The following is a 12,694-nucleotide window of genomic DNA, read 5'->3' as shown; positions in this document are numbered from 1 at the left end:
TTTGTTTAACAATGTTCAAGAACTACTGCAGACATTTTATCCTTTCAAAGAAAGTCACCCATTTTTTGAGATCAAAACTGAATAAAATTAAACTATCATCCTCTTTTAGAGTTAAGTTCTATAAAAACAGTAATGTTATAAAGTCATATATAAATTTGAACCTTAGCCAAGACCTATGACACCAGAAAATGAACGTCTGTAAAGGGCTGAAACTGCAGTACTAAAAAAAAATGCTGGTCCAATGGAAAGACGGCGATAATCCTTATTCCCAAGTAGTACAAAAACTCCTGAATCATTGTTCCCGGTGTGTTATTTAAGTCAGAATGCCATGGCACCAAGGTGCTAGATGGCCCAGAAATACAAAACATAGAAAGATCCCACTCAAGTAAGAAATGATTACTTACCTGTACAGTCACTATGGTTCTTTGAGATGTGTTGCACACACATTCTACTTTATGTGTGCATGAACCCAGTGCACTCAAGCCAGAGACTTTTGGTCAGTGGTAACTATCGGGGCAGCACATGCACCCTGAGTGTCCCTCATGCCTCCAACTAATAGCCACAAGCAGTGAGAAAGAACTGAGGTGGGATCAGGACAGTTCCGCCCTTTGTGTCCTCAGTTGAAGACATGAGGACACTCAGAGCACATGTGCTGCCCCAATGGGTACTGCTGACCAAAAAAAGTCTCCCACTTGAGTGCACACACCTGAAGTGGAATGTGTATACACAACTAATCTTGAAGAATCCTAGATATTCTAGCTTTACAACCAATATATTCTAGAGGGCATGGGGGGAGTGGAGAATACGTAGAAATAAAGGGCTTGAAGGGACCTCAAGAAGTCACCAAGTCCAGCTCCCTGTGCTGCAGCAGAACCAAGTAACCCTAGTCCATCCCTGACCGGTGTTTATCCAACCTGTCTTAAAAGCCTCCAAAGATGGGAATTCCACAGCCTGCATTGGAAACTCATTCCAGAGCGTAGCTACCCTTATACTTGGAAGTTTTTTTTATAACATCTCACCTAAATATCTCTTGCTACAGGTCTACTTTCTATGCCAGTCTACAAAGGAGGCAAATGTGGTTACGCTCAGTGTCTGTATTACTAGACAGAAAATATCGTAATGGCATTATATAACTCCATGGTACACCCACACCTTCAGCGCTATGTACCCCATTCTGGATGCCCCATCTCAAAACAGATATATTAGAATTGCAAAAGGTACAGAGAAAGACAACAAAAATGATCAGGGGTATGGAACAGCTTCCATATGAGCAGGGCTTTGGAGCAGAGCCCAGAGCTGGAGCGTGGAGCAGCAGGTTTTTGCCTGGAGCCAGAGCGGAGCCGAAGCACAGCTCCAAAGCCCTGCATATGGGGAAAGATTGAGAGAGACTGGGACCTTTCATCTTAGGGAAAAAAAATAAAAATAAAAAAAAGAGGCGTAAGGGGAGATACAATAGAGATGTACAAAATCATGAATGGTGTGGAGAAAGTGAATAAGGAAGTTTTATTTATCCCTTCACATAACACAAGAACTAGGGAATCACTCAACAAAATTAATGGGCAGCAGGTTTAAAACCAACATAAGGAAGTACAGTACTTCATACAATGCAGTGTCAACCTGTGAACTTGTTGCGAGTGGAAGGCCAAAATAATAATGGATTCAAAAGATAAATTCATGGAAGATAGGTCCATCAATGGCTATTAGCCCAGATGGTCAGGAACACAACCCCATACTCTGGGTGTCCCTAAAACCTCTGACTGCCAGAAGCTGGGACTGGACAACAGGGGATTGATTACTTGGTAATTGCCTTGTTCTGTTCTTTCTTTGAAGCATCTAGCGTTGACCATTGTTGGAAGACAATACTGGGACTAGATGGACCATTAGTCTGATCCATATGGCTAGGATGACCAGATGTCCCATTTTTAAAAGGGACAGTCCTTGTTTTGGGGCCTTTTTCTTATATAAGCGCCTATTACCCCCCACCCACTGTCCCGTTTTTTCACAGTTGCTATCTGGTAACCCTAAATATGGCCATTCTTATGTTCTTACTCATAATTTAATAGTTTTGAACTGTAGGAGGTAGAGTACTCAAGCTAGAGCTTTAAAATATAGTCTGGAAAATAATCTTTTGTAAAAGTGATACACTTAGATTACACAGATCTAAGTAGCAGACTTCAAAAAAAACATGGTATTGCTTCTAAGCTTTTTACCCCTCCATGCCAATCTCAGTTTACTCCAATCAGTATAATATCTTGTGTAATTTAATTTGTAGTATGCTGAATTTAAAATTGGAGGCCACTTAAAATAATTGGTTTAATATCAGACTTTCGCATCAGCACTAAGTAAATGTTCGACAGTTGAGTAGGAGACAAGGAGGCTTTAAGCATCCAGGGAGGCTTGACATTTTAAATTAATGTCACTCAACACCTACTGAGATGAATGGGGTTAGCTCAATGGCTCTCAAACTTTTTTTTTTACTGGTGACCCCTTTCACATAGCAAGCGTCTGAGTGCAACCCCCCCCCCCCCTTATAAATTAAAAACACTTTTTTAGATATTTAACACTATTATAAATGCTGGAACAAAGTGGGGTTTGGGGTGGAGGTTGACAGCTTGCAACCCCCCCCCCCCGTAATAACCTCATGACCCCCTGAGGGGTCCCGACCCCCAGTTTGAGAACCCCCAGATTAGCTAAATACCCTCAGACTTTGGGCTTGTCTACACAGGCATACTCAGGAAAATTAAGATGAATTAACTAAAGGTGTAACGTTAAAGCACATTAAACTGACATAGATAATCTCATTCAAATGTAAATTGCCCTTCATTCACTTTATCCTACTAAGACCTAAATTTTAAGTGTAGACCAGGTCGACAAAGCTATGGCACTATGGGATGTGAAAAATCCACACCCTAGTGCAATACTTATGCTGACCTCATCCCCAGTGTAGTTGCACTTAGGTCAACGAAAGAATGCTTCTATCAATTTAGCTACCGTCGCTTGGGGAGGCAGTGTTCCTACAGCAATAGAGAAATCCCTTCCACTGTGACAGGCTGGATCTACATTATAGGGCCTTAGCTATACCACTATAATCCCCATAGTGTAGAAATGGCCTTAGTGTACAGAAGGCTCTAGTGTTTCTTCCCTGCATTTTTGCCACCATGTCACTGTTGTGAATCTGTCTACATTAGGACATTGTAACAAAAGAGATCCAGAGAATGGAAATGAATGATTTCCATGATATCATATTTGGCGTTTTATACCTTGAAGACTGCAAACTAAGTACAATCAGCACAGATTATTTTCACTCCTTGGTTAATATTCTGGTAATTTGCCAGACATTTACATGGTCCTGCAATTGTAGATAAAAACTGTCCTCTGAAACATGTGTTATTCAGTTTCTTATATTTTTAATTAGAAGTAATGAAATACATTTGTTGATCTGCAGTGAGGTTTCCTGGATAATTTTGTTTTGTGTCATATGCAGTCACACATTAATTTCATGGACAAGTAACTTTAGCCACTGTTCACGTGAAGGGCTCTGAGAATTCTTTTGTCAAACTAGCCAGCCTTGGTAAGAGAGTTTTAAATTTTTGTGCATAACCACATCCACTGACCAGCATCATATAATAAATTCATAATTATCACAAAGCCACTAAAGTTCTCTCAGAGGCACATATGCATCTCCATTCTACAAAAATCAAGACAAAAAACGGATTTAAATACTTTAAAAGCTGCAGTTTTCTTGAATTATTTTAGTTTTTTGCACATTTAGTAATACTCACCTCACAACTTTGCCATCTGTTTGGAATATTGGGTCTCAGCTTCTGCTCACAAACAACTTTCCTCATTTCTTCAACTGAAGGATCTGAAGGGACTAGGTCATAGTATGGTAACTGGTAGTCTTCATGTATTCCTGTAGTTTTGATTGAAGTATTTAGCATTTCTTTTTGTTTAACATCACAATTACAGATTTTTTTGTTAACTCATTCTCAAGGGTTTTGTCTTTTTGGGTTTTTTTGGGCTGATATAATTCAGAACTTATTTTATACAGTACTTTTAATCGGCAGATTTAAAATCTCTTTACAAAGGAAATATTATCCAATCTTACCAATGAAGTGATTGACCAAGCTCACACAACTGCCTTAATTTAGTGCTTTGTAACTTTTCATAAAATGTTTACAGACTTGTGGAAATTGTGTCTTCCTGAATTTGAACAAAAATTGGTTGTTTCATCAGCAATGAAACAAATTAAAGATATTAATAAAAGCTTTTAAAAACAGCTTAATTTGATCCGATCTTTTCATTCTGTATATTACCACATCTACTTACAAATAAGTGAATCACAAAACGAACAAATAATAATACAGGTTGCAATTTACATGGGACAATGTGAACAAAATGCAAATTCCATTGCAAGTATCTTTGCCCATTTTCTTTGCTTCTATTTTAAAGTTTTATTTGAAAAGTGATTCTTTAAAGAGCATGACTGATGCTGTTCTAGGCTTAAACTGAAAATGTGAATCCCAATACAAGAGCAACTATAATCACGCTCCAATATTGGGAGAGTTTTCCATATTGCACTTTAAATACTTAGGAATAAGTCTTAGTACTGTGTGAGGAAGAGCAGATGTACACTTCCCATTACTGATAGACTCCTAGACTTTAAGGCCAGAAGGGACCATCAAAATCATCTAGTCAGACCCTCCTGCACATCGCAGGTCACAGAACCTCACCTACTCCTGCAATAGGCTCATAACCTCTGGCTGATTTCAGAGTAGCAGCCGTGTTAGTCTGTATCCGCAAAAAGAACAGGAGTACTTGTGGCACCTTAGAGACTAACAAATTTATTAGAGCATAAGCTTTCGTGGACTGTCCAGTGGGCTGTAGTCCACGAAAGCTTATGCTCTAATAAATTTGTTAGTCTCTAAGGTGCCACAAGTACTCCTGTTCTTTTTGCGAACCTCTGGCTGAGTTACTGAAGTCCTCAAAATTGGATTGAAGATTTCAAGTTAGAGAATCCACATTTATGCTAGTTCAAACTAGCAAGTGACACGTGCCCCATGCTGCAGAGGAAATCAGAATCCCCCCTGCCCCAGGGTCTTGGTCAATCTGACCTGGAGGAAAATGACAGTTAGACCCTGAGCATATGGACAAGACCCACCAGCCAGCCACCTGGAAGAGAACTCTCTGTAGTAACTCAGAGCTCTCCCCATTTAGGGTCCCATCCGCAGCTGCTGGAGATATTTGGGAACAGCAGATTGCTTAAACTGGCATATGGCCAATCTCATCCCCTCCATAAATTTATCAAGCTCAGTCTTGAAACAAGTTAGATTTTTTGCCCCCACGACTCCCCGTGGGAGACTGTTCCAGAACTCCATTCCTCTGATGGTTAGAAACTCTAGTCTAATTTCAAGCCTAAAATTTGTTGAGGGCCACTTTATATCCATTCGTTCTTGTGCCAACATTGGCCTGTAACTGAAATAAGCCCTCTCCCTCTCTCTCCCCGGTGTTTATCCCTCTAATGTTTTTATATAAAGCAATCCTATCTTCCCTCAGCTTTCATTTTATTAGCCAAGCTTAAGTCAAGTCTCCTCTCATATGGCAGGTTTCTCCATTCATCTAATCTTCCTAGTAGCCTCTCTCTGCACCTGTTACAGTTTGAATTTATCTTCCTTAAAGATGGGAGACCAGAGCTGCTCAGTGTTCCAGAGGAGATCTCACCAGTGCCTTTTACAACTATAAAAACACTTCTGTCTCTTCCCGAGATGATCTGCGTCAGAAAAATTGCATTTTAAACTAGGTATCTGAACATTACCTGCACATACCCTTACCAGTGCAGTCAGTGCCACACTTTCAAGGGCACCAATTTTGCCCTTTTTTATATGACTTTGGGGACAAATTCTGCTCTGGTATAAGGAGGGGTGGCTCTCAATTTCAAGAGGAGTTTCTTTTACTTACTCCAGGTTTAGCCATATATCATTTACAGATAAGCCCTCGTTAAGAAACTTGAGAGGTGCTCATTATTTGACACTAGTTGACTGAAGCAAAAGATAAAATGGTTTTAAAAACTAAGTATAAACCATGGAAAGTATGCTAAATTATGTAGTATAACAAAATGATTCTGGAAAATAGGTATGCAAAACTGTTCAGAGTCTTCAAACAATCAGTACAAAAACTTATAATTTAATATGCTCCATTTAGGATTGTCACGTACCACCAATTGAACATCGCCGTGCTATTTCCCAGAACACTAATCCCATCGCATAGATGTCGGCTCGCTTGAATGACTCAAAATGTTTCATATTTATGGAATCATCTAGGACTTCAGGAGCCATGTATCTATTAAAAATAAAAGAACCAAAATATCTTATGCCATAAAATGCATACTGCACTAAGCTTTTTCAGTATTTCTTCAGCTCCAACACATTGAACAAATCAGCTTAACAGAAGTCAATAAATTAGGAAAATTATGACGTACTACTTAAAGAGCAGAATTTTCAAAATCACTGCATGTTGGCCTAATTCTGATTCCATTAAGGTCAGTGGTAAAATGCCTATTGAATTAGTCAACAGAAGCAATTAGGCCAATCCTGAATGCTTTTCAATATCCCACCCTATGTCACGCACCAATCTGCATGGCCTTGGAACAATGAAAAGCAGTTCAGTTACTTCCAGGTGTTTAACATGTGATCCTTGAGGCTTGTGTTTGTGGTCCTCAACTGTTAAGATTAATTACTGTATTTGATTACAAAGTGAAAATATGTTCAATAGCTTTATTCCAGCAGGTGAAAGGAGGCAAGAAGCAAAGCAGCTTCTGAGCTACTGCCATTTTCGGAAGGGGAAATGATAGCGAGACAGAAAGCTGGAGCCATAGAATCTTCACAAGGGGAGGGCGAGCAAGCAACCCAGTGGCTGCAATATCCAGGAGACACACAGAGACAGGAGTAGTGGCAGCAGCAGTGGATCTGTGGGAGAGGATAATTACTTTTGAGGAAGGGGGCAGGTTGAAGGACAAAAGAGGAATTTTGCATTGGGGGGCATTCCTAAAGAGCATGGGGAAGAAGGGAGTTAGAATATGTTGCTAGACATGCTGGAGGCAAGAGATGCTAAAACCCTGTGGGCTGTGTTGGAGGGAGGCATGGCTGGGACTGCTAGAGAATGGAAAAAACTTTTTACTAGCCATACAGTAACTGGTTCTTTGAGATGTTGTGATCAGCGTGGATCAACTGTAGATTCACATGTGCCTCACACGCAAGCTCTGATTTTTTTGCATACTGATATTCATTGGGGCCACATGAGGGTATACAGAGCAGAATGCAAGGGAGGATCAGGGCCAATGTAACAGAGGACTCTAAAAAGAAGGGGTGGAGGTTGGATCATAGGAGCCACACTGACATGTCGAAGAACCACACTCATAGGTACAGTATATGCCAGTGTGGATCCTCCTCTAGGTGACTAGCAAGTAGTAGCCCCTCAGGAATGAGGAATATCAGCTGCATCATTTCAACAGTGCTAATAGTACTGCTTTCTCATACTTGCCATCTATTCTAGCAGCTAAATCCAATGCATAATGCTGGACAAACGGTAATGGGTTACTCCATGTCATCTCCTTGGAGATCTCAAATTGACATTTTTAAACAGGCAGAGGAGAATTGCTTGAGTTCTGGTGAAGTGCCTTGATTTGCAGAGGAAGAGGTACACCAGCCAAATAGTAACAGCAAGATACACTGAGTTATCCATTTCAATATCCTGTGTGGGGACATTGGCTTAACTTTTAGAACACCCAGCTATGGCTATAAATAGCCAGGACAAGAGTCTGAACGATTTGGTCCTGTAACATAAAGCAAAGTCCCGGGTGCATTTAGTGTGTGTATTTTTTCTCCCTGTGCCAAGTGTATCGTTGGAAAGAAGACATGCAGGTTGATTGACTGGTTTAGATAACAGACCATATTAGGAATGAACTGTGGACGTGATCTCAGCACCACCTTTTCTCTGTGGAATGCAGTATGTAGGATTTGGCCATAAGTGCCTGAAGCTCATTCACTCTCCTGGCTGAAGTAATGGCCATCAACAAGATGGGAGGAGGGGAGGGATAGCTCAGTGGTTTGAGCATTGGCCTGCTACACCCAGGGTTGTGAGTTCAATCCTTGAGGGGGCCATTTAGGGATCTGGGGCAAAAATCTGTCTGGGAATTGGTCCTGTTTTGAGCAGGGGGTTGGACTAGATGACCTCCTGAGGTCCGTTCCAACCCTGGTATTCTATGATTGTTTTCAGAGTGAGGTGGTGCAGGAAGCAGTCAGATTCAAACGGAAATGCCAGGAGTCCCAAAACTACTAGATCAAGGTCCCAGACAAAAAGAGGTTCTTCTGACCAGCAAGTATGTATGTATCATGGAATGAGAAAGGGGAGCACAACTGTACAGGTATCTGGCAATGTGAAATTGTACAAGGTACACTGTAACAGAGCTGAAAGATAGGCATGTCTTTTCAAGTGCAGTAAGTAGTAGAGGTTCTGAGGTACCCAGGCCTGGACCAGGTCCAGACAATGCTAGGCTGTCCACAAAATAGAGAATCACTTCAACTTCAATGAGTAAGTTCTTCTTAAGAATGTTTTCCTCCTCTGAATCAGGATTTTGGGGATTCAACCAACCAACAGTTGGACCATCAGGTACATCAACTTTAGGCTAGATGAATTATCTGGCCATGGTGTTGTGAGAACAGGTTTAGGTATTCTGGTAGTTGGACTAGATGGACACATGTAGTAGGTCAGAATCAAAACTGCCTCAGTCACTACAAAGCTACAAGAATGAGTATGGCCATGGCTCCTGATTTTGGAAGTCACCCTAGGGAAAAGGGAAACTTGTGGAAAGGCATGCAAGCTGCCTTCAGACCACTGCAGAATCAAGGAGCCAAGTAACAATCCTGGGATCATATAGAAACAAAAGAGTTCTGGCACTTGGACTTTATATCAGTGGTAAACAGGTTATCACGGTGGTTCCCCAATGTATGATTATCAGCTCTAATAGACTTCCACAGCAACCATTTTTAAGTGGTGACTGACTGCTCAGAGAGCCCACCACATTGTTGCTGATGCTCAGGAGGTGAAGAGCCATTGGTGTTATACTGTGTTGGTGACACCATGTCCAGAGTTTAAGGACTCCACAAACAGGAAAAATGAGCATGTGCCTCCCTGCCTGTTTATGTAGTGCATCAAAGGTGTTGTCCATCAGGAACTGAACTGTGAAGTTTTGAAGAACAGAATGAAAGGTAATGGAGCCTAGCCTGATGACTCTGAGCACTAACACATTGATGTCCTACCAGGTCCAAGTGCCTTGTATCTGTTACTCTTGGGGACGGACGGACGCACACACACACACACACACTTTAAATTCTGCAAATTTTGACAAATAAATGTGGAAGCTCCAGCATGGCACTGGGGAGCACAGGCCTCTGGCTGCACAGAGGTGGGAGATCACTGTGCAGCTCCCACCAGGAAACCGAGTCTCAGAAGTGAAGCTGCACCCAACCCTGACACAGTGCAAGGACTGGGCCTGCCCCAGAAACACCCAAGGGTCCTGCCCCTCTGTTCCAGGTGTACACCAAGTGTGGGCAGGCAGGCTCAGCAAGACAAGATCCAAGTGTGCTAAGTGTGGGGGGGATCCAGGTGTGGGGTAATCTGGGTGCAGGCAGCTCAGTGGGGGATCCAGGTGTGTGGTGGTGGGGATCTGGATGCACAGGGGCTTGTTGGGAGGTTCTTGGTGCAATAGTAATGGGACTCTGCAGGGGAGTCCAGGTGAAGGTGGTTCAGGCTCAGTGGGGGAGGTCTGGGTGTGGGGGAGATAGAGCTTGGCAAGGGGGTATGGGTGTGGAGGGCTCAGTGGTGGTGGTGGGGGTCCAGATGCAGCTGGTTGGGACTTGGTGGGGATGAAATCTGGGGGATGGGAGGCTCGACAGGATGGTCCAGGTGCAAGGAGAGTGGAGCTCATCGGGGTGTGTTGGGGGGGAGGCTCGCTGGGAGGGTCTGGGCATTAGGGGGTCTGGATGCACAGGGGTTGGGCAGATTGGGGAGCAGCTCTCTGTACAGGGATTCCTCCCCCTGCAGCTGAGGAGCAATGGGTGCAGGAAGCAGGTAAGGGAGTTTGCAGAGCTTCCTTCAGCTGAAGGAGCAATCTGGGGGTGGGTTGGACCTGCCCCTGGATGCTGTGCAAAGGAAGTAGTCCCATCCTCCCAGCACAGCCAGGACTAGCAGCTGATCCTGGTACAGGGTAGGAGCCACCAGCTGGATCTTCCCTAGTCCCGCCTCCTGCCCCAAAGTGATTTACCTCTCTGCCAGCTTCCCTGGGCCCCTGAAACATACTGTTGGGGAGAGCTGCATGACCGCTCTTGTGGCTTACCTTTGCTTCCCCGTCAGAAAGTAATTTTTCTGTGGGGAAGCAAAAGAAATCTGCAACGGACATAAATTCTGCACATGCACAGTGGTGCAGAATTCCCCCAGGAGTAAGAATGGGCTCCCCAAAACTGTACCTGAAGCATCCATGATTAAACTCCTTGTTGAGAAGAGAGTAGAGGATGGTACTCTTCCCCCACATGTTTTTGGGCTCCTTTCACCAGCTCAGATCTGCTACATGAGGTAGAATCACCACTACGCATTCATCTGGTATTTTGCTGAAGGACAGACCATCCTAAGTCAGAATTGGTGTGGTCAGCAATGAAGCCTAGCAGCCGCAAATGTATCTGCACGGTCATCATTGGATCTATATTTGGTGCACCACTGCTTGCATTGACAGGAATCTGTCTTTGGATTGGTGAGAGCAAACCTCCCCAGATTTGATCAGGACTCTATAAACTCTATTGTCTATGAGGTGTGATCGACCCAGGCCAGTTGGGTACAGCAGAATAGCAGAAGGCAGATACACTGGCCACTGGATTAACAGTTTTCTGTTCCCTGACTGACCAGAGCAGGGGCTGCTCCCGGCTAATGAGAACACCTGACTCCAATTAACCTGCAAAGAGTCAGGTGAGGCCATTAAGTTAATGTGACCACCTGACTCTAATTAAGGCCCCCGCTGATACTATAAAAAGGGCTCACTCCAGTCAGGCAGAGGAGAGCCAGGGAGCGGAAATGTAGCTGAAGGGCTTTAATGAAGACATCCTCAAGTTATTGATAAGGGAGCCCTAAGGTAAGGGTGAAAAAGGGAGAAGCAGGAGAGCTGTGGGGAAGTGGCCCAGGGAAATGTAGCAACTCTGGCAGCGAAAGGTTGGCTGCCAACAGCTGCTACCATTAGGGTCCCTGGGCCGAAACCCGGAGTAGAGGGCAGGCCCGGGTTCCCCCCAACCCACCACTACAGGAACACCTCCTGGGAGGGGAAGTCAGGTCCCTGTCAGGACAGGAGGCTAAACTGTTCTAAAATAAGCCCTAGGGACAACAGAGACTGAGGGAGTTCTCTCACCAACCTCCTTGCTGGCTTATGATGAAAAGGGCTCAGTAGACTGTAACCCTGGCCTTAGAGAGAGAAGGGCTACGTGGAGGGTCACAGAGCCACTGAGGCTAGCATATACCGCCTAGAAGCGCAGGACCCACTGGGACAAGGTCAGAGCTCTGCCACAGAGGGAATAAGACTTTTTCCATAGTTCACCAGGAGGCCCCACTGAGAAAATAGGGAGATGGGGTAACTTTAGGTATTCTGCATCCTCTTACTGGGTGGGCAGATGTGAATGCGTTTTCTGAGCTGTGCTGCTACTACTGCTATGCATTTTGTGAAGACTCTTGGTGCCATGGCGAATTTCAACAGCAGAACCTTGTACTGGTAATGGTTGGGCTCCACTGTGAATATTAAGTACTTCCTGAGGGCTGGGTGGATGGCTATGCAGAAGTATACATCCTGCAAGTTGAAAACCATGAACTGTTCTTGATCCTGGAGACTTTAAATGAAATGGAGGCAAGCATTACCATTCTTAATCTGCGGCAACGTATTCTTTGAGTCTCCTCAGGTCTAGGCTAAAAGAGAGGAAGACGCTCCCCACGTCAATTCTGTTTGAGGATAAAAGGAAGAATTGGGAGTAGAAGATTCTTCCCCTGTATTCCCACAGTACCTCTTCTATGGCCCCTAGATGAAGCAATGAAATCACTTTTGTTTGTGAGTCTCTTGTGAGAAGGGCCCCTGAAGAGCAGCTGGTAGGAAAGGGGGCAGTGAATGGAACTGTATAAGGTAGCCTTGAAAAGTGATGTCCAATACCCACTTGTTCATTGTCATAGCTGCCCAAGCCTCTTGGAATGGGACAAGGCAGTTCCTGAAGATAAGCACAGCCTATAGGTCAGCTCCATTGTGGCTCTTAACACAACCATCAATTTTGCTGAGCCAGAGAGCTGGATTAGTCAAGGAGGCAGATGATTCGCATCCACTCACCTAGTTTTCTTCTGATGCTGGTATTCTGACAGTCGACCCAGGGGTAAGGAGAAGTCCTTTGTTTTTACTGGGGTTTGCATTTGTAAGGTTCTCTGTAAGGAACTGGTACGTCTTCAGGCTCTGTAATGTGGCTGTTGAGTCCTTGAGAGAATGGAGCACTTACTCTGTTCTCTGGCTGAAGGGCTTAATTCCCTCAAACAGCAGGTTCTCTATTGTGTCCTGTATTTTGCATGGCATGCCTGGAGCCACGAGGCTCATCACACAATGATGGCTGTGGGCATCAACCCT

At 43.8% G+C, this 12,694-nt stretch overlaps 1 protein-coding gene across 6 annotated transcripts in view; it reads right to left on the bottom strand.

The window, feature by feature from the left end:
• Positions 1 to 12,694, bottom strand: part of TGFBR1 (transforming growth factor beta receptor 1) — a 71,654-nt gene that overhangs the window by 5,281 nt on the left and 53,679 nt on the right. For all 6 annotated transcript variants that reach the window (XR_010598481.1, XR_010598480.1, XM_065584088.1 and 3 more), the window contains 2 exons: positions 6,215 to 6,339; positions 3,783 to 3,913 (listed from right to left, as the gene is read on the bottom strand). Coding sequence is in view for 4 of the 6 variants with exons in the window: in XM_065584088.1 (XP_065440160.1) it covers positions 3,783 to 3,913; positions 6,215 to 6,339 (256 nt within the window). In the remaining 2 variants the exon portion in view is untranslated. The remainder of the gene's footprint in view (positions 1 to 3,782; positions 3,914 to 6,214; positions 6,340 to 12,694) is intronic.

The sequence above is a fragment of the Chrysemys picta genome, chromosome 2 (genome assembly GCF_011386835.1).
Source record: "Chrysemys picta bellii isolate R12L10 chromosome 2, ASM1138683v2, whole genome shotgun sequence".
Classification (NCBI taxonomy): Eukaryota; Metazoa; Chordata; order Testudines; family Emydidae; genus Chrysemys; species Chrysemys picta.
The sequence above is the reverse complement of the archived record's forward strand: the minus strand, read 5'-3'. Positions and strand labels throughout refer to the sequence as shown.